Raw genomic sequence first — 23,250 nt, forward strand, 5'->3', positions numbered from 1 at the left:
AAAAGTGAAAGATCATCCTTCCAGAAAACAGGGGTGTAAGGGGATGGGATTTAAAGGTTTCAAGGCAGCACAGCTGACAGAGGGCAAAGGGAGCTGGAATTGTGGATGCTGGTGATTGCAACCCTTGGAACCGCCCTGCCCTGTTATGTCTGGACTGGTCGAGAGTGCAGACCACTGCCATATCTCCTGAGCTCTGAAATAACCACTGACTTTTCCTGTATTGTTGATGGAACTGCCTCGTAGGCAAGGTCAGGTCAAATGATCAAGCCTTAGTCTTTCTGTTCTTGTAATGTTCAGGGCTGAGCCAGCTGTCACTCCAGAAAGACGCTCACCATCAAAGGGCAAGCCCTTCAGAGTGTCCTGGACATCTCCCAAGAAACCAGTGGAATGCATCCTATCATGGCTACGAAGTGTGATGGTAAAAATTTGCATTTGTTTGATCTACTTTAAACCTGAAAGCAGCTTGCAATCACTAGTTTGATCATTCTCACAAGGCAAGGATATTGCAGCATAGCAGGCATGCAGTATTCATAGTCTGGAGAGTGTGAGGAAATGGGATGTATTATATGGTGGGGTTGTGCAACCTCACTGTGGAAAAAACTTGCCAACCCCTTTAGGACCAATTGGTTTTGTTTGTCACACCTTCAACTCAGCCCTGGGCAGGCACAGTTTCTTTCCTTTGCTAACCACTAGAATCAGCCGGTGCAATCCTCGACAGTGCAGCCTCCCTTTGCCAGTTCCACAGTGCAGCAAGGCAGTCTTTCTCAGTCCTCCTTTTAGTCCAGACGAAATCTGAGCTCTGGGTGCCCTATTTATGCCCAGAAAGTTCCCTCAGGTTCGATGTGGTTAGTAGTCAGTGGGCTACCAGGTTCCCACCCTTCTGATGACCACTTCCTGGGAAGTGACATCTGGCTTCACATGGTGGCAAAACCTGTCTCTCTGCGTCCAGAGCTCCTTAGCCCAGCCCAGAGGTGTGGTCACCAAGGGGGCTACATATCGCTGATTAACAGGTTTCCCCTCTGAGTGCCAGCTAGTCTGCATAAACAATGGGACTGCCCCTTTTCCATGTTATTCCTATTTGCTTTTCAGTGGCAGCTTCAGCATTGAAGCTCACCTTTTGTGCCAATGCCTTTGTGGCTTCCTGCTGAAGAGAGGTAACACCTCTCTCCAATGAAGACCCATATTGTCTCCTTTCTTGGGAATAGTTAGCACATGTCCCCAGGAGGACAGAAAACTGTCTGTGTGGTTCAAGCTCCTTGTCTAGTCATTGAGGGCACAGGAGATTGAAGGCTACAAAGAGGCAACTTTGTAAACGTTCCACACGGTTACTTGTTACATTATTTTGACTTGAGAATCAAGTGGAGCTAAATGTAATGAGTTGTTGGATACCTTGGAGTGTCAAAGTTCAGGAGTTAGCACAGCTGAGAGGTCAGAATGTCATCTTGTACTCCCCAAAGAGATGACCAAGTCTTTCCACAGTAAAATTTACAGTTTCACACTCCTGCTGCCAGAACATGTAAAATACATGTTCTGCCTGTGAGATATTTTGCATTCTGCCTTAGTGTTCAGTAGCTCGGTCATAGGCGTGACTTATACATATTACAGAGGGAAGTTTGACTTTGCCATATATGGCAAAGCCACGCTAGCAGTTCAGAACTGCTCTTCCAGTCTACAATGGCGGACTGGAAGACTCCTTTTACCTGTGTCTCACCCAGGGTGGCACAATCATTTCTATAATACCTAGGATCACTCTAAACTACATGCCCTGGGTACCATATATTAGGGACTTACAGTCAAGTTAGCCTATGCCATTGTGTATAGCCAATGTAATATACACGTTTTGGGGTCAGAGTACTGGCCGTAAGGTCTGCTTAGCAGGCCTCAGTGCACTCGGAATAAAAAAAAAAAAACGCTGTATCAGTCAAAAGCCTAGGGGTGACCATACAAAGACATTTATTAATAGACATTGAAACTCCCAGACAGAAAAGCCTTCAATCTCATGGTGTCCAGTCGCTTAGACTTCCTATCCGGAGGGCCCATAGGGAAGGCATTAGGGCTCAGTTGTTAAGATGAAACCCAGACTGCCAGGCTCTCTGGTGACATGTGCGAGGACAACATTTTTGTTGTCAAATGGACCTGATCTTTGGCACCTGGCAATTTGTGGCTTGTTGGACTTGAGAATTCCTTTTCCAGGCAGCCAAAACAGGTTCAAGTAGTTGTTCGTTAAATGCAAGTAACAACTGTGCAGCTGCAGTAGATGGTGAGATTGTTCAATAAAAATACTCCTTTGAGGACATGGTCAATTCTGTAGTTTCTACAGTTTAACATACCACTTTGGTGAAGGGCTTGTACGTACCCTAGGCATACCCTGGGGACTAAGGGTTGCCGCTTCCTGCAGAGGTATCAAGACCACTGCCATTATGTAGGTCAAAGAAAGGCCTGTATCAGAGTAAGAAGGAAGCAGATTGTCTCCCTCAGAAAAGTCCTCTTCTGTGCAGGATAGTAGTTATTAGGCATGGTTATGGCGTCTCATTTGGAGCCAAATAACTTTCCCATCAAGACAAGTACTGACATTTTTTGCCGCCTGGATTAATTTATCTGACTTGGAGGGCAGTGCCGAAAGCAGCTCTGAACATGGCAACATGTATGGCACCAGACTGAAGGATGACTCCATGATTTCTGGCTTCTTTCTAGGCCCTGTTGCCAGAGCCAGGTGCAGAGTCCAGAGGCATCTGTTTCAGAGTTTCCAAGCTTGAAAGAGCAGGTCCACCCTTGGGGAGTTCTCCAAAGTGTATCAGAGCCATCTGACAGATGCCTAGCATCGCCAGGCAGAAGGCTGCAACCTTTGCAGGGCAGGATATTTCAGCTAGGTCTTTTGCAACTTTGGCATCCGTTCCAAGGAAGAGCTCAGTGTCTAAGAACTGCTCTGTGATTCTGTGTGCTTATTTGAACAAGATCGCTTTCTGAAGGAAGAATAATATTTCTCCTTCCTAGGAATGTTTTTTATGTTTGTTTGTAAAATCTTCGGAGATTGTTCCTAAGAGGAGACTTGCCTATTGGTGTGTCCTGCTGGGCTTTAGCCAGAAGTAACTGGGTGTTCGATGGCATCCGTCGCTGTAGATACGCATGTGTTACAAGTTGTTTTTCTTCGAAGAAGTCTTTCGAGTCACGGGACCGAGTGACTCCTCCTTTTGTCTCCATTGCGCATGGGCGTCGACTCCATCTTCGATTGTTTTTTTTCCGCCATCGGGTTCGGACGTGTTCCTGTCGCTCCGAGTTTCGGAACGGAAAGATAGCTAATTTCGTAAGATTTTCGTCGGTATTGTTGCGTTCGGGATCGGCGTAGTTAGATTCAACACCACGTCTAAGATCGAAGAGCTCCGGTGCCCTTCGGGGTAATTTTTTCGATCCCCCGTCGGGGCCTGGTCGGCCCGACCGCGTGCAGAAGAACGCCGATGGAACGGACCCCGTTCCGTTTCTGTCCCAAATGCCACAATAAATACCCCTATACAGACCAACACTTGGTCTGCAACCGTGCCTGTCACCTGAGCACAGTGAAGACACCTGCGAGGCCTGTCGTGCGTTCCGGTCCCGAAAAACACTCCGAGACCGTCGAGCCAGAAGACTTCAGATGGCGTCCGCGCCGACAGCCCACCGGGAGTTCGAGGAACAAGAAGAGGAGGGAACCTTTTCGATCCAAGAATCGGACTCCGAAGGATTCGACGATACACAAACCGTGAGTAAGACGTCGAAAACCACTCAGAAGAAGATTTACAAGGCCCAGGGGACGCCACTGCCACCAGGCCATGGCTCGACCCATAAATTCGGTGACCGACCATCGGCACCGAAAAAGGCCCAAACAGTGCCGAGATCGTCCGACTCCGGTCGAGACACCGGCACGCAGCCTTCTCGGGACCGAGAAAGTGCTGGAGACAAGCATCGACACCGAGATACCGGTGTAGACACGGCTCGACGTCGAGACAGCGGCACCGAAGAAGATCGACGCCGAGAGGTTTCGGCCCCGAAAAAGAAAAAAGTCACCTCAGAGCCAAAAAAAGATGCAGACAGGGTTTCGGTGCCAAAACAAACTGCAACCGACCCAGTTTCAGGCTCTTATACAGAAGAGCACTCGCTAACCTCCCAAATGCAAAAGCATAGGTTTGAGGAAGAGCTACACTCAACTGATGTAGACCATACGCAAAAGCGTATTTTCATACAGCAGGGGACAGGAAAAATAAGCACCCTTCCCCCTATTAGAAGAAAGAGAAGATTGGAGTTCCAAACTGAACAAACACCACAAACAAAAGTGGTGAAAAAAGTTACCCCACCACCCTCTCCTCCACCTGTGATTAACGTCTCACCAGCACAAACTCCATCACATTCCCCAGCTCACACCACCATGAGCCAGGGTGACCAAGATCAAGACGCATGGGACTTCTACGACGCCCCAGTGTCAGATAACAGTCCGGAGGCATACCCTACGAAGCCATCTCCACCAGAGGACAGCACTGCGTATTCTCAAGTGGTGGCTAGAGCAGCACAATTTCACAATGTAAGCCTCCACTCAGAACAGGTCGAGGATGACTTTTTATTCAACACACTCTCCTCCACCCACAGCTCCTACCAAAGCCTGCCTATGCTCCCTGGTATGCTCCGGCACGCAAAAGAAATCTTTAAGGAGCCGGTCAAAAGTAGGGCAATCGCACCAAGAGTGGAAAAAAAGTATAAGGCGCCTCCTACAGACCCGGCTTTCATCACTACACAGCTGCCACCAGACTCTGTCGTTGTAGGAGCAGCTAGGAAAAGGGCCAACTCCCACACATCTGGAGATGCACCACCCCCAGATAAAGAAAGCCGCAAGTTTGATGCAGCTGGTAAGAGAGTCGCAGCACAAGCTGCAAACCAGTGGCGCATCGCTAACTCCCAGGCACTACTTGCGCGCTATGACAGAGCCCATTGGGATGAGATGCAACATCTCATTGACCATCTGCCCAAGGACCTACAAAATAGGGCAAAACAAGTGGTTGAGGAGGGACAGACCATTTCCAACAACCAAATCCGCTCCTCCATGGACGCTGCAGATACAGCTGCACGGACAATTAATACATCTGTAACTATCAGAAGGCATGCATGGCTCCGAACGTCTGGATTTAAACCAGAGATTCAGCAAGCAGTTCTCAATATGCCTTTTAACGAAAAAGAACTGTTCGGTCCAGAAGTGGACACAGCGATTGAGAAACTAAAAAAAGACACGGACACTGCTAAAGCCATGGGCGCACTCTACTCCCCGCAGAGCAGAGGGAATTACAGCACATTCCGTAAAACACCCTTTAGAGGGGGGTTTCGGGGTCAGAGCACACAAGCCAGCACCTCACAGGCAACACCGTCCAGTTACCAGGGACAGTACAGAGGAGGTTTTCGGGGACAATATAGAGGAGGGCAATTCCCTAGGAATAGAGGAAAATTTCAAAGCCCCAAAACCCCTACTACTAAGCAGTGACTCACATGTCACTCATCCCCTCCACACAACACCAGTGGGGGGAAGAATAAGTCATTATTACAAAGCATGGGAGGAAATCACTACAGACACTTGGGTTCTAGCAATTATCCAACATGGTTATTGCATAGAATTTCTACAATTCCCTCCAAACATACCACCAAAAGCACAACATTTGACAAAACATCATTCCAATCTCCTGGAGATAGAAGTGCAGGCACTATTGCAAAAGAATGCAATCGAATTAGTGCCAAACACACAAATAAACACAGGAGTTTACTCACTGTACTTTCTGATACCAAAGAAGGACAAAACGCTGAGACCAATCCTAGACCTCAGAATAGTGAACACATTCATCAAATCAGACCATTTTCACATGGTCACACTACAAGAAGTATTACCATTGCTAAAACTACACGACTACATGTCAACTTTAGACCTCAAGGACGCGTATTTCCATATACCAATACACCCATCGCACAGGAAATACCTAAGGTTTGTATTCAAAGGAATACATTACCAATTCAAGGTACTGCCTTTCGGATTAACAACCGCACCAAGAGTCTTTACCAAATGTCTAGCGGTAGTCGCTGCACACATCAGAAGGCAGCAAATACATGTGTTCCCATATCTAGACGACTGGCTAATCAAGGCCCATTCGTTAATAGAGTGCTCAAATCACACAAATCAGATCATACAAACCCTCTTCAAACTAGGGTTCACCGTCAGCTTCACAAAATCCAACATTCTGCCGTGCAAGGTACAACAATACCTAGGAGCCATAATAGACACAACAAAAGGAGTAGCCACTCCAAGTCCCCAAAGAATTCAAAATTTCAACACCATCATACAACGCATGTATCCAACACAAAAGATACAAGCAAAGATGGTATTACAACTCCTAGGCATGATGTCTTCATGCATAGCCATTGTCCCAAACGCAAGACTGCACATGAGGCCCTTACAACAGTGCCTAGCATCACAGTGGTCTCAAGCACAGGGTCATCTAGATCTGGTGTTAATAGACCGCCAAACTTACCTCTCGCTTCTGTGGTGGAACAACATAAATTTAAACAAAGGGCGGCCTTTACAAGACCCAGTGCCACAATATGTAATAACAACAGATGCTTCCATGACAGGGTGGGGAGCACACCTCGATCAACACAGCATACAAGGACAATGGAACGTACATCAAACAAAACTGCATATAAATCACCTAGAACTTCTAGCAGTTTTTCAAGCACTAAAAGCTTTCCAACCAATAATAGTTCAACAACATGACAACAATGTATTATCTAAACAAGCAAGGGGGGACGCACTCCACGCAGTTAAGCCTGCTAGCACAAAAAATTTGGCGTTGGGCAATTCACAACCAAATTCGCCTAATAGCACAATTTATACCAGGGATCCAAAATCAACTCGCAGACAATCTCTCTCGAGATCACCAACAGGTCCACGAATGGGAAATTCACCCCCAAATTCTGAACACCTATTTCAAACTCTGGGGAACACCTCAGATAGACTTGTTTGCGACGAAGGAGAACGCAAAATGCCAAACCTTTGCATCCAGATACCCACACAAACAGTCCCAAGGCAATGCCCTATGGATGAACTGGTCAGGGATATTTGCTTACGCTTTTCCTCCTCTCCCTCTCCTTCCTTACCTGGTAAACAAACTCAGTCAAAACAAACTCCAACTCATATTAATAGCACCAACTTGGGCAAGGCAACCCTGGTACACAACGCTGCTAGACCTATCAGTAGTACCCTGCATCAAATTGCCCAACAGGCCAGATCTGTTGACACAACACAACCAAAAGATCAGACACCCAGATCCAGCATCGCTGAATCTAGCAATCTGGCTCCTGAAATCCTAGAATTCGGGCACTTACAACTTACCCAAGAATGTATGGAAGTCATAAAGCAAGCCAGAAGGCCATCCACCAGGCACTGCTATGCAAGTAAATGGAAGAGGTTTGTTTGCTACTGCCATATTAATCAAATACAACCATTACACACAACTCCAGAACATGTAGTGGGTTACTTGCTTCACTTACAAAAATCTAACCTGGCTTTCTCTTCCATTAAAATACACCTTGCAGCAATATCTGCATACCTGCAGACTACCTATTCAACTTCCCTATATAAGATACCAGTCATTAAAGCATTCATGGAGGGCCTTAGGAGAATTATACCACCAAGAACACCACCTGTTCCTTCATGGAACCTAAATGTTGTCCTAACTAGACTTATGGGTCCACCTTTTGAACCCATGCACTCCTGCGAAATACAGTTCCTAACCTGGAAGGTTGCATTTCTCATCGCCATTACTTCCCTAAGAAGAGTAAGCGAGATTCAGGCGTTTACAATACAAGAACCTTTTATACAACTACACAAGAATAAGGTCGTCCTAAGGACTAATCCTAAATTTTTGCCAAAGGTTATTTCACCGTTCTATCTAAATCAAACAGTGGAACTTCCAGTGTTCTTTCCACAGCCAGATACCGTAGCTGAAAGGGCACTACATACATTAGATGTCAAAAGAGCATTAATGTATTACATTGATAGAACAAAGAACATCAGAAAGACTAAACAACTATTTATTGCATTTCAAAAACCTCATGCAGGAAACCCAATATCAAAACAAGGTATAGCCAGATGGATAGTTAAATGCATCCAAATCTGCTACCTTAAAGCTAAACGACAGCTGCCCATTACACCAAGGGCACACTCAACCAGAAAGAAAGGTGCTACCATGGCCTTTCTAGGAAACATCCTAATGCAAGAAATATGTAAGGCAGCCACATGGTCTACGCCTCACACATTCACCAAGCACTACTGTGTAGACGTGTTATCCGCACAACAAGCCACAGTAGGTCAAGCCGTATTAAGAACATTATTTCAAACTACTTCAACTCCTACAGGCTGAGCCACCGCTTTTGGGGAGATAACTGCTTACTAGTCTATGCAAAACATGCGTATCTACAGCGACAGATGCCATCGAACTGAAAATGTCACTTACCCAGTGTACATCTGTTCGTGGCATCAGTCGCTGTAGATTCGCATGTGCCCACCCGCCTCCCCGGGAGCCTGTAGCAGTTTGGAAGTTACCTTCAACTATTTGTATATGTATCATCTCAACCTTAAATAGGTACATACTTAGTCACTCCATTGCATGGGCACTATTACTACAATTCAACTCCTACCTCACCCTCTGCGGGGAAAAACAATCGAAGATGGAGTCGACGCCCATGCGCAATGGAGACAAAAGGAGGAGTCACTCGGTCCCGTGACTCGAAAGACTTCTTCGAAGAAAAACAACTTGTAACACTCCGGCCCAACACCAGATGGCGAGCTATGCAAAACATGCGAATCTACAGCGACTGATGCCACGAACAGATGTACACTGGGTAAGTGACATTTTCATTTCCACTCCCTGGTGGCCTTTGGGCACATCAGGGTCATGAGTGGCATGCCGTAGAGTTCTAGTCAGCTTGGACACCACTTGCAGATGCCATGTGAACCTGACAGAGACATCAGCTGGTAGTACTTACAGCAGGGCCTGAGTCCTGAAACCTTTAGAGAAGACATTCACCTAGTTGTTGAAGCTGAGGATTTTTTGTCAGTGAAGCATCAAGAGTGTTCGGCCGTGCGTTAATAAAGTGTGAAAAAACAGGGTCTGATTTTTGTGCATAGGTGCCTGTTTTTTGTACAACCAGTGGTGTCTTGAAAAGTGCAAAAAAAAAAGGGAGCACACTGCCTCACACTCCAGCAAAACGTTGGCCCTAATGTATCTTGGTAAATGCAGTCAGATTCGTTTCACATTAACCAAAGTAATCAAAGTCTTTCACCTTAGTAGGTGCAGCAAGTGCTGTGTATCTCTGAACACGTGTTTCTGGGTTTCATCCGTCATCAGCAGAGAGCAGCATTTTTTGTGGGGTTCGGTGGCATTTCAAGCAACCCCTTCAGATATATTTTCTCTGCTGATGACGGCCGAAAGCCAGAAACACGTCCAGAGATACTGCACTTGCTGCACCTACTTAAGGTGAAAGACTTCTTGAAACATTTCTCTATCTTGAAATCTAACGACTGCATTTACCATGATGCATTGGGGCTATTTTATGCTGGAGTGTGAGGCAGTGTGCTCCCTTTTTTGTGTGTCTAATTGACGGCTCATGTGAGCCTGCGAGCTGACGACCTCTGGTAAAGCGCCTGTTCGCCTACTGAGTGGTACAAAAACCTGTGAAGACGTTCGGCGGCATCTCAAACAACCCCTTCAGATATATTTTCTCTCTGCTAATGAAGGCCGAAAGCCAGAAACACGTGTCCAGAGATACTGCACTTGCTGCACCTACTTAAGGTGAAAGACTTTTTGAAAAATGTCTCTATCTTTAAATAAAATGACTGCATTTACCATGATGCATTGGGGCTATTTTATGCTGGAGTGTGAGGCAGTGTGCTCCCTTTTTTGTGTGTCTTGAAAAGTGGTATTAGTTAAATTGCTAGAGTCTCATGATGCCACTCGGCACATTGGAGAGTTATGACTGAGGACTAAAGTGTTCTGGATCAGTCTGACCTCTGGCAGGATATTCTTAACCTTCACGATGAGCTCCTCATAGTAGAATGTTTATCTAGGGTGTAGCTTAGTCTGAGAGATTCAGGGGTGGGTTCTGGGGAGGGGAGGAATTTCAAAATTTTCAACTAAAAAGCAGTGGGCTGCAGAGTGGAGGGTTAAGATGACCAAGGTTCCCTGTGGACTGTTTCCAGGGCTGTTTTGCTAATAGGTGGGGCTATGTATAGAGTGGCATAGTGTGTGAAAAATGTTGGGTTGAAATGCTACACCAAGCGATTGCCAGACATACTATTTGTAAGCATTCAAGCCATCACCTTTTGGATGTTTGATTCTCAGTAGTATGCCCGGAAACCTCAGATTGATACAGCTTTCCAAGCCTACTACAACCAATGTTTGTGAATTCCAAAAAGCAGATGTACTACTTTTTTGGTAAACCAGTTGCCATATATATTTAAGATCCTTATCCACAAAATGAACAAGTGAAAACCTTAGGTGAAAGGAGAGAAACAAGAAAAACTGACAGACATAGCAGACCTGACTCGGGATTTTGGGGTGGGGGGAGATTTTGGGAGTGTCACAACTCAAACAACCTGCCCTCCTGACACCCCCCCCCCCCCCCCCCCCCCAAACAAAAACAAAGGCCATGCCAGTCCCACCTCAGACTAGTAGTTCTCCCTGGGAACTCATGACTATAGTCACATACGACACAATTGTCTGGAGTCACTTCCCTGGGAACATGTATTTTCACTGCACACACTTTTCTTTATCTCTGCTACAAAAAGCCTTGCTAGAGTTGTCAAATCGGTACATGTAAACACAGCTCCTTGTTTCTAGTCCTCACCTCTAGCGATATTATTTTATCAAGTGACTGGCGGCCCCATGTAGTAAGCCCGAGTAATTAAAGGTGGAGGTGCCAGCAAGTACAAGGAGAACCGAGCCAGGGCTGAGCCCAGCCAAGTATCTGGCTTTGGTTCAAGAGTGCTGCATTCATCTACCAAGCCATGAAAAACTTTGCCATGTATATTGTGCAACACACAATGTAAAATTTAGTCTATTTAAAAAAGTGTATTTCTTTAACATACAGAACCAGTTCACCTTTGTACGTCAGATTGTCACGGCATAGATAAATTTAGAAAAAGTGATTTTAGAAACATTCATGGTTTTCCCCCAGTCACAATACCATTAGTGAACTAACAGGAAAGTCAGTGGTCACGTAAACCCTAAAAGTGGCCTAGATTCTTATAATAGATTCAGCAAAAGAGATCAAAATGTCTAGGGTCACACCGTTTGGTCAAACAAGGAATTGGTATGGATTCCAGGTTATCTGTTTTCACAAATTCAGCCACGTGGCGGGTATCAGTTTTTTCTTGCTTACATCAAAGGTGACTTTTGTCTCTCATTATTGGCTCATATCGAGAAAAACTGACAGAGATAGCAAACCTGACTCAGGGCCCCAGACCAAAGTACCGCGCCAAGAAATCACTTATTTGGAGGGTGTCACACCCGAAAAGCCTACCTGAAGCTACAACTCTGGTATTTCGGTCGGGAAGACAAATTCCTATCCACGAAGCACACAAGTTAAGATACTTACTCAGTATCATATGTTTTGACATAGTTGCTTTTCGTCAGTGGTCTTGGCTTCGACAGCTTCTAATGCTTCAACAGCAAACTAACCCTCAACCGTAGTTAGCAGCTCCACTTGTCTTCCACATTATGAAACTCCATGCTGACTGGGAGCAGTGATTTCCTCAGTCTTACACCATCATCCCTTGCTCTAGAAACAACAATGATGAAACAAGCCAACGCCACCCACTTTGCGCATAATACAAAATATACCCAATTTTCTATCTTGTATAGATTTGAAACAGATTTCTTTCTGGATCTTGGGGATGTCCACAAAGATGGTAGATTAGGATAGTGTTAAGGGATCCCCTTCCCCAAGCTTGCTGGACCTTCTGAAAAGAGAATCCTTGCTCCTGTAATCGTCTCTGCTGTGAACCTCATCTTCTTTCTGCCCTCAGCGTTCTTTTTGGCATCCACTCACAGAAGTCTCACTCACCTGGAAGATGAGTATCAGGAAGGTTGAGGGGCCGACGGACTGTTTTGGGATTCTTTGTCACTGGATGGACACTCGTTGAACGAAATAGCTTAAAACATCAAGAAATGCCAGTCACAAAACTGAAAAACGCTCTTGACTTCTACAGGTGCTGAGTGGGATGTAATTGCAAATGTTTTGAAAGACCTTTTTGAAGGAAAAAGTCTGAAATGCTATTCTCTGTGCCCTAAGCTACTGTTGACAGGAGCTGGGGGAGGGGGGAGAACTGAAGCAGCTGCCACTTACAGGCTGTGTGCGTCCTTAATGGAGCATCTACTTTTTCGGCTATTTTAGGTTGCTGCTTTCTACCTGTGTGCTCTCACCTTTCTCTCATTTCCCTTTAAAAGGGTTTGCAAAGGAGTTTTTCTTGTCATTTATTTATAGTATAGTTGTGCCGATGTTAAATTATAATCTTTTTTAAAGAAACGAAAGTTGGCTAATATAGCCTGCAGATTGTTCCTAAGTTATTGGCTTAAAAAAAGTCTAAATGTTAAGAGGGTGCTTAGAGTATTGATATACCCAACCATAGCCTCTCTGCATGCTCACAGCTAAAAGTATTTAAAACGGACTCCGTATATGGTCATTATAGTGAGGCAGTTCGTGCGATTTCAGTGTAATTATCTTAAACCGTATATTATGTGGAACCCAAAAGGCAGAAGCTGCTGCAGAAATAAAGGAAACTAAAAAACGGACTTAAAGCAGGCGAGAAATGGTGAGCTCTACAGTAAATAATATTCATTATTCTATAGCTACTCGCCAGGTGTGTAAGGATAGTAACTCCTTGTGAATCTATGGACAGTGGCAGTGACGGGGCACAGACATTACATGCATGCATTGATCATCTCAGGAGTGGCAGGAAAACTACTTCCTAAGGGAAGGACTAGATGTAGGAGAGGTGAATATGAATGATAAGCAGTGTTCACGTCTGTCAACTGCACACCTTATTATGCACTGTCTCATAAACACTGGCAAACCTGCAGTAAGTGCCATAGTGAAGCTCAAACATTCTGAGCTCAAGACTGATAGCTGCACAGAGTTTAGATTTTCACGTGCACATCAACTTTGATAACCTTCTTTGATATAGCTGGACCCTGCCGAAGTGTAGTCCTACAGTTTCCCAGTACAATTTGGAAACTGAAGAAACTGTCCCGTGTTTCTCTGCTACAGTATGTGCCTTCCTCTTCTTTCTCGGTTTTGTTCTTTCTTGCTGTATTCCCCCTGCACACCTGTGTTGCTGTCTGAGCCTGAGGGTTCTCTCCTGCAGAGTTGCTTACTTTGAATCCATGCTTTCTCTTTCAGGGCCAAGCTGGGCATGCCTCAGTTTCTGAGCAACGAAGCTCAGAGTTTGCTTCGTGCTCTCTTCAAGAGGAATCCAAACAACCGATTAGGTAAACAAACAGAATTAAATACAGATGATTGTAATTTGCTGAGATGCTGCGGTCTCTATCACTAATAACTTTGTCATAAGAACAGTAGATTGATAGAAAAATGAACTCCGCAATGACCACCCTAATTCGTACTTGCTAATATGGAACAATGGAAACTCTGGCATGCTGTGTGGAAGTGCACTTCCCTTGACATCCAAGAACAGGTTTGGTGCGTACTCTGCTCGTAATTTTCATGTTTGTCTGCTATGAAAGAGACTAGTGTTTCTACCAGACATGTGTAATCTTATATGTGCTTAAATATTCGGTGTCGTTCTCTCAGGGAGAGTTTAGCTCACCAGCAGAGGAGTCTTCAACCATTCTTAGTTCTGAATAACCATTTACTGCTGTGACATAGACCAACTTGACATCAGAAACATCTTGATCACGGGTAGGCAGATTTTACATCAGACACCTTTTGACCACCCCAGCTTAGTCATTTTAGCAAATAACTAGACAAAAGTCTTACTGCTCAGAACTTGTAAAGCTTGGCACTGAACAAGTGATCACGGTTGTTTGTGCTAGAAATGCCATCCTCTGGTTTTAGTATGGGTCCTAGCACAAGACAAGTTAAAACCAGAAAAGTGTTTGAATAACCCTGACTGATATCTGCAGATTAAAGTAGTTTTACAAAAGATTTGTCCAGGATGGCTGATTAGCATCAGATTGTAGTAATCCCTGGCCCAATGAAAAGTGTCCCTAACCCAAGTCAAAGGATGTTGTGCTGAAAAGAGGTAGGATGTCATGAGACTGAAAGGTGGCAAAAACATGAAGGTTCGACTTTAAACCTATGTCCCAGGTCAAACTTTGCTTGGCTATTACACATTTTATTCCAGGGACCGAAATGATGGTTTGGAAGATTCTCAACTGAGAATTTAGCAAATGCTTTTTATTTCAGGTTCTAGCATGGAGTGTGCAGAGGAGATTAAACGACATCCTTTCTTCTCAACCATAGACTGGAACGTGAGTATCTTTTCCACAAAGCACTGCTGTCACAGGAAGTTGTAGAACTTTTGTTTGGTCCTACAGCCATTAGTGGCGCATTCTTCTTTGGGAACTTAATTCCTGGCATTTTTACCCACAGTGACCACGATGTAGAACCGAAAACAAGTGGAAAAAGTGCCAACAAGGGACTTACTTGAAACAAGGTGTTTTTAAACTGATTCCTTAATGAATGATTTTACAATGTTCAGAAGTCACACCAAAATGTAATTAAACATTGATATGTGTAAACATATCAATCAAGCAAATTGAGACAGCAGGTGTCTAAACATAATACTTATATTTTCAAAAGTGTGAAAATATCCAAGATCAGTTTCAAGGGGTACACAAACAAAGAGCTTTAAAGGTACATAGACATGGTGAAGGTTTGTAATGCAACGAAAGTTCTGTCAGCCAAGTATCCATGTGTCCAAAAACCACTCAAAAGAAATATCAGAAAGGATTGTCCAAAAGTTAACGATCCACAGTTATTAATTGAATTGGAAAGTGAATGAGTTGGGTTGTACGTCGATGTTTCGGTCTCGGTCGCGAGCATCGTTGTGTTTCAGAACTTGAAAATTGTATGAAGAGAAAAAGTCCCATAAAATGAATTATTCCAAAGGCACTTAAATCATGGTTCCACGAAATCCTAAGTTCTTAGTAGGCAAATTATTAGGGTGTCAAGCCACAGACAGATCGATAATGGGAGGTAAGCAATTGCGGGACAGAAAGTCTCCACAACGTTAAACGAGTGTCTCAGTCAGTGTCCGAATCTGACTTAGAGCCAGCTGATATGGAAAAAAAGCTCTTGCGTATGTGAGGAAGGAGGTGCTTATAGCTGCTGTTATGAATAAAGGATGGTGAAGCCATATTTATAAAAGCTTTTTGAGTCTCAAGTTCTAAGCAGCACGTAAAGGTTTGTGAGTCTGTACCCTGGCCTTACACTCTTCTGCACACCTGAGCCTCCCATGAAGTGTCTTAATCTTTCATCTGAGCTTCTTAGTCTTGCAGATGTTGCATGTTCATAATGTTTTGCAGTTTTCTCTGCTCATTTTGAAAAATGTACTCAGCCTGGGCATGTAGCACTCTATGTATCTGGTATTCCTATAGCACAGACTTGGACAAAAGGCAGTGTGGAGCACTGTACATGGTCCAAGGCGAGCTTAAAGCCAACGATTAAAAGGAGAGAAAGCTGGTTTGTGGAAGGGTAATCCATTGTAATGTAATGTTCTTTAAAGAGATGAGTCTTCAATCCTTTCCTAAATTTGAGTAGCATAAGATCAGCCATGATGGATATAGGAATGTTCCAGATCCTTGCTGCATAGATGGAAAAGGTCTGTTACCCTGCTTTTTTCCTTGTTACACTTAGTCTGCAGTCTAACCGTGTCCTGGCTACAGGTGTGCTGAGCACCACCAGAGATGGTGAGATTGTCTACAAGACAAGCAGGGGAGCTGGTTGTGATTGCTTTGTAAATTATGCTGCTGGTTATGAAGTTGGTGTCGGCTGGCGAGGGTAGCCAATGGAGTTCCATCAGGGTGAGCTAATGTGATCATATTTCTTCAGGTGAGACATGCTACAGCATGTATGATGCCCCTCTGGGGTGTCAGTGTAGGTTCTGGGAGGCCATGGAGTAGGGCATTATCACTATCCAGGTGTCAGTACCAGGGCTTAAACAGCAGTCCTGAAGTTGCTTAATAGGTGTTTTATTAACATGCTACTTAAAGTGGAAGGAAGGTTTCTCCATTCAGTGCACACAACGCTAGAGTGTCATCCACTCCTAGGATATATTACCAAGGGTAAGGCAGCGCAGACGGATGTTCATGGTAAAATGGCAGGAGCTGGCAATACAGCATGTGTGGCCATTCCATTTATTCCATGGGCCAAGGTAAGATGCCCAGATTGGAGTAATAAAGGTCTTGGGTAGATTTAGGTGGAAGTTGGGAGTGGTACTTCATAAATTTTGGTCACTTCCTATTAGATCTCTATACTGTGATACACTTAAGACATTTGTTAAGAGGGCAGACACACTAAAAGCGGATTTGTGTTCTCGAAAAACGTGTTCGATGGCATCTGTCGCTGTAGATACGCATGTTTTGCAATAGCTCGCCATCTGGTGTTGGGCCGGAGTGTTACAAGTTGTTTTTCTTCGAAGAAGTCTTTCGAGTCACGGGACCGAGTGACTCCTCCTTTTGTGTCCATTGCGCATGGGCGTCGACTCTATCCTCGATTGTTTTTTTTCCGCCATCGGGTTCGGACGTGTTCCTGTCGCTCCGAGTTTCGGAACGGAAAGATAGCTAAATTCTGAAGATTTTCGTCGGTATTGTTGCGTTCGGGATCGGCGTAGTTAGATTCAACACCGCATCGAAGATCGAAGAGCTCCGGGTGCCCTTCGGGGTAGTTTTTCGATCCCCCGTCGGGGCCTGGTCGGCCCGACCGCGTGCTGAAGAACACCGATGGAACGGACCCCGTTCCGTTTCTGTCCCAAATGCCACAACAAGTACCCCTATACAGACCAACACTTGGTCTGTAACCTGTGCCTGTCACCTGAGCACAGTGAAGACACCTGCGAGGCCTGTCGTGCGTTCCGGTCCCGAAAAACACTCCGAGACCGTCGAGCCAGAAGACTTCAAATGGCGTCCGCGCCGACAGCCCACCGAGAGTTCGAGGAACAAGAAGAGGAAGGTACCTTCTCGATCCACAAATCGGACTCCGAGGAATTCGATGACCCACAAACCGTGAGTAAGACGTCGAAAACAACACATAAGAAGATTGACAAGGCCCAGGGGACGCCACTGCCACCAGGCCATGGCTCGACCCATAAATTCGGTGACCGACCGTCGGCACCGAAAAAGGCCCAAACAGTGCCGAGACAGTCCGACTCCGGTCGAGACACCGGTACGCAGCCTTCTCGGGACCGAGAAAGTGCTGGAGACAAGCATCGACACCGAGATAGCGGTGTAGACACGGCTCGACGCCGAGACAGCGGCACCGACGAAGATCGACGCCGAGAGGTTTCGGACCCGAAAAAAAGAAGTCAGCTCGGAGCCGAAAAAAGATGCAGACAGGGTTTCGGCGCCAAAACAACCTGCAACCGACCCAGTTTCAGGCTCTTATACAGAGGAGCATTCACTAACCTTCCAAATGCGAAAGCATAGGTTCGAGGAAGAGCTGCAATCTACCGATGTAGACCATACGCAAAAGCGTATCTTCATACAGGAGGGAACAGGGAAAATAAGCACCCTTCCCCCTATTAGAAGAAAGAAAACTGGAGTTCCAAACTGAACAAACACCACAAACAAAGGTGGTGAAAAAGTTTACTCCACCACCCTCTCCTCCACCTGTAATTCACGTCTCACCAGCACAAACTCCATCACATTCCCCAGCTCACACCACCATGAGCTAGGGTGACCAGGATCAGGACGCATGGGACTTATACGACGCCCCAGTGTCAGATAACAGCCCGGAGGCATACCCTACAAAGCCATCTCCACCAGAAGACAGCACTGCGTATTCTCAAGTGGTGGCTAGAGCAGCACAATTTCACAATGTAAGCCTCCACTCAGAACAGGTCGAGGATGACTTTTTATTCAACACCCTCTCCTCCACCCACAGCTCCTACCAAAGCCTGCCTATGCTCCCTGGTATGCTCCGGCACGCAAAAGAAATTTTTAAGGAGCCGGTCAAAAGTAGGGCAATCACACCAAGAGTGGAAAAAAAGTATAAGACGCCCCCTACAGACCCTGTTTTCATCACTGCACAGCTGCCACCAGATTCCGTCGTTGTAGGAGCAGCTAGGAAAAGGGCCAACTCCCACACATCTGGGGATGCACCACCCCCGGATAAAGAAAGCCGCAAGTTCGATGCAGCTGGAAAGAGAGTCGCAGCACAAGCTGCAAACCAGTGGCGCATCGCCAACTCTCAAGCACTACTTGCGCGCTATGACAGAGCCCATTGGGATGAGATGCAACACCTCATTGAACATCTACCCAAAGACCTACAAAAAAGGGCAAAGCAAGTGGTTGAGGAAGGTCAAAACATTTCAAACAACCAGATACGCTCCTCCATGGACGCAGCAGACACAGCTGCAAGGACAATTAATACATCCGTGACCATCAGAAGGCATGCATGGCTACGAACGTCTGGGTTTAAACCAGAGATACAGCAGGCAGTTCTCAATATGCCTTTCAATAAAAAAGAACTGTTCGGTCCAGAAGTGGACACAGCGATAGAAAAACTTAAAAAGGACACGGACACTGCTAAAGCAATGGGCGCACTCTACTCCCCGCAGAGCAGAGGAAACTACGGCACCTTCCGCAAGACACCCTTTAGAGGGGGGTTTCGGGGTCAGGCCACACAAGCCAGCACCTCACAGGCAACACCGTCCAGTTACCAGGGACAGTACAGGGGAGGCTTTCGGGGGCAATACAGAGGAGGGCAATTCCCTAGGAATAGGGGAAAATTTCAAAGCCCCAAAACCCCTGCAACTAAGCAGTGACTCACATGTCACTCATCCCCTCCACACAACACCAGTGGGGGGAAGAATAGGTCATTATTACAAAGCATGGCAGGAAATCACTACAGACACTTGGGTTCTAGCAATTATCCAACATGGTTATTGCATAGAATTTCTACAATTCCCTCCAAACATACCACCAAGAGCACAAAATTTATCACAACATCATTCCGAGCTCCTGGAGACAGAAGTTCAAGCACTATTGCAAAAGAATGCAATCGAATTAGTACCAAACACACAAATAAACACAGGAGTTTATTCACTGTACTTCTTAATACCAAAGAAGGACAAAACGCTAAGACCAATCCTAGACCTCAGGATAGTAAACACATACATCAAATCAGACCACTTTCACATGGTCACACTACAAGAAGTGCTACCATTGCTCAAACTACACGACTACATGACAACCTTAGACCTCAAAGACGCGTATTTCCATATACCAATACATCCATCGCACAGGAAATACCTAAGGTTTGTATTCAAAGGAATACATTACCAATTCAAAGTATTGCCTTTCGGTTTAACAACAGCACCAAGAGTCTTTACAAAATGTCTAGCAGTAGTCGCTGCACACATCAGAAGGCAGCAAATACATGTATTCCCGTATCTAGACGACTGGCTAATCAAGACCCATTCGTTATCAAAGTGCTCACACCACACAAATCAAATCATACAAACCCTCTACAGACTGGGGTTCACTGTCAACTTCGCAAAATCCAACATCCTGCCGTGCAAAGTACAACAGTACCTAGGAGCCATAATAAACACAACAAAAGGAGTAGCCACTCCAAGTCCACAAAGAATTCAAAACTTCAACAACATCATACAACGCATGTATCCAACACAAAAGATACAAGCAAAGATGATATTACAACTCCTAGGCATGATGTCTTCATGCATAGCCATTGTCCCAAACGCAAGACTGCACATGAGGCCCTTACAACAGTGCCTAGCATCACAATGGTCACAAGCACAGGGTCACCTTCTAGATCTGGTGTTAATAGACCGCCAAACTTACCTCTCGCTTCTATGGTGGGACAATATAAATTTAAACAAAGGGCGGCCTTTCCAAGACCCAGTGCCACAATACGTAATAACAACAGATGCTTCCATGACAGGGTGGGGAGCACACCTCGATCAACACAGCATACAAGGACAATGGAACGTACATCAAACAAAAGTGCATATAAATCACCTAGAACTGCTAGCAGTTTTTCAAGCACTAAAGGCTTTCCAACCAATAATAGTTCACAAATACATTCTCGTCAAAACAGACAACATGACAACAATGTATTATCTAAACAAGCAAGGGGGGACACACTCAACACAGTTGAGCCGGTTGGCACAAAAGATATGGCATTGGGCAATTCACAACCAAATTCGCCTAATAGCACAGTTTATCCCAGGGATTCAGAATCAACTCGCAGACAATCTCTCTCGAGATCACCAACAGGTCCACGAATGGGAAATTCACCCCCAAACTCTGAACACTTACTTCAAGATCTGGGGAACACCTCAGATAGACTTGTTTGCGACAAAAGAGAACGCAAAATGCCAAAACTTCGCATCCAGATACCCACACAGGCAGTCCCAGGGCAATGCCCTATGGATGAACTGGTCAGGGATATTTGCCTACGCTTTTCCTCCTCTCCCTCTCCTTCCTTATCTGGTAAACAAACTCAGTCAAAACAAACTCAAACTCATATTAATAGCACCAACTTGGGCAAGGCAACCCTGGTACACAACGCTGCTAGACCTATCAGTAGTACCACACATCAAACTGCCCAACAGACCGGATCTGTTAACTCAACACAACCAACAGATCAGGCACCCAGATCCAGCATCGCTGAATCTAGCAATCTGGCTCCTGAAATCCTAGAATTCGGACACTTACAACTTACACAAGAGTGTATGGAAGTCATAAAGCAAGCCAGAAGGCCATCCACCAGGCACTGCTATGCAAGTAAATGGAAGAGGTTTGTTTGCTACTGCCATATTAATCAAATCCAACCATTACACGCAACTCCAAAAGATGTAGTGGGTTACTTGCTTCACTTACAAAAATCTAACCTAGCTTTCTCTTCCATTAAAATACACCTTGCAGCAATATCTGCATACCTGCAGACTACCTATTCAACTTCCCTTTATAGGATACCAGTCATTAAAGCATTCATGGAGGGCCTTAAAAGAATTATTCCACCAAGAACACCACCTGTTCCTTCATGGAACCTAAATGTTGTCCTAACTAGACTTATGGGTCCACCTTTCGAACCCATGCACTCCTGCGAAATACAGTTCCTAACCTGGAAGGTTACATTCCTCATCGCCATTACTTCCCTAAGAAGAGTAAGCGAGATTCAGGCGTTTACAATACAAGAACCTTTTATACAACTACACAAGAATAAGGTTGTCCTGAGGACTAATCCTAAATTTTTACCAAAGGTTATTTCACCGTTCCATCTAAATCAAACAGTGGAACTTCCAGTGTTCTTCCCACAGCCAGATTCCGTAGCTGAGAGGGCACTACATACATTAGATGTCAAAAGAGCATTAATGTATTACATTGACAGAACTAAAAACATCAGAAAGACTAAACAACTATTTATTGCATTCCAAAAACCTCATGCAGGAAACCCAATATCAAAACAAGGTATAGCCAGATGGATAGTTAAATGCATCCAAATCCTCTACCTTAAAGCTAAACGACAGCTGCCCATTACACCAAGGGCACACTCAACCAGAAAGAAAGGTGCTACCATGGCCTTTCTAGGAAACATCCCAATGCAAGAAATATGTAAGGCAGCCACATGGTCTACGCCTCACACATTCTGTGTAGACGTGTTATCCGCACAACAAGCCACAGTAGGGCAAGCCGTATTAAGAACATTGTTTCAGACTACTTCCACTCCTACAGGCTGAGCCACCGCTTTTGGGGAGATAACTGCTTACTAGTCTATGCAAAACATGCGTATCTACAGCGACAGATGCCATCGAACTGAAAATGTCACTTACCCAGTGTACATCTGTTCGTGGCATCAGTCGCTGTAGATTCGCATGTGCCCACCCGCCTCCCCGGGAGCCTGTAGCAGTTCGGAAGTTACCTTCAACTATTTGTATATATATCAATTCAACCTTATATAGGTACATACTTAGTCACTCCATTGCATGGGCACTATTACTACAATACAACTCCTACCTCACCCTCTGCGGGGAAAAACAATCGAGGATAGAGTCGACGCCCATGTGCAATGGACACAAAAGGAGGAGTCACTCGGTCCCGTGACTCGAAAGACTTCTTCGAAGAAAAACAACTTGTAACACTCCGGCCCAACACCAGATGGCGAGCTATTGCAAAACATGCGAATCTACAGCGACTGATGCCACGAACAGATGTACACTGGGTAAGTGACATTTTCATTTTGAATTCCAGGCCGGTGGACAACTTTGTAAAGGCTCAAATATACTGCTGCCAAGGTACTGTAAAAAATGTTTGGTTTGTTTCCTGATTAGTTGCTAAAGAGTGAAATTCTACTCATTTATATGGGGATTTCTAGACTATAGTGATTACCTTGAACTACAAAGGTGGCAATTAACATATTACAGGCTGTAGCAAACTCACAAGCACTTTCTACCTTGGAGGCTGAGCACTGAAGGTATTCAAGGTCTTCACTGGGTTCTGTTCCACGTAGAATATAGCTCAATGCCTTTAGGGCTTTACTTTGGTGCTTAGTGTGAGCCACCATTTGCTGAACCAATACAGGATTTACAACTGCATGTGTGATTGAATCAAGATGTTTGAGGTTCATGACTTTGAGCCAGATTTGGTGGGTCTTCTGTAATTTGACAGGGACACAGGAACGAGCCCCACCACCTTTGCAAGACATATACTCCGATATCTAAGGCACCTGCTCTACTTCCAGAGATTAAGAGAAGAGTTTGAAATTCATTATCGTCAAGTAAAGGAATCTTTCTGTAATGGGTCCAAACCCAAAGTAGGTGAAGATTGGCAACCTATCACCTTGCCAAGAAGTATCATGGGGATGGCGCTCAGGCACAGACTCTGTATTTATGTGGTATTTGTATAGTGCCAGTCTAGCCAAAAGGCAGCAGGGAGCTTAGCAGGATAAAAGGCAAGGATACAGCCAATGAGAAATTAGAGGTTA

General features: G+C 45.0%; 1 protein-coding gene across 4 annotated transcripts in view; it reads left to right on the top strand.

The window, feature by feature from the left end:
* The window catches only part of RPS6KA1 (ribosomal protein S6 kinase A1), a 565,248-nt gene that overhangs the window by 345,668 nt on the left and 196,330 nt on the right, over positions 1–23,250 (top strand). For all 4 annotated transcript variants that reach the window (XM_069224044.1, XM_069224045.1, XM_069224046.1 and 1 more), the window contains 2 exons: positions 13,465–13,553; positions 14,488–14,552. In XM_069224044.1, the coding sequence (XP_069080145.1) occupies positions 13,465–13,553; positions 14,488–14,552 (154 nt within the window). The remainder of the gene's footprint in view (positions 1–13,464; positions 13,554–14,487; positions 14,553–23,250) is intronic.

The sequence above is a fragment of the Pleurodeles waltl genome, chromosome 3_1 (assembly GCF_031143425.1).
Source record: "Pleurodeles waltl isolate 20211129_DDA chromosome 3_1, aPleWal1.hap1.20221129, whole genome shotgun sequence".
Taxonomy (NCBI): domain Eukaryota; kingdom Metazoa; phylum Chordata; class Amphibia; order Caudata; family Salamandridae; genus Pleurodeles; species Pleurodeles waltl.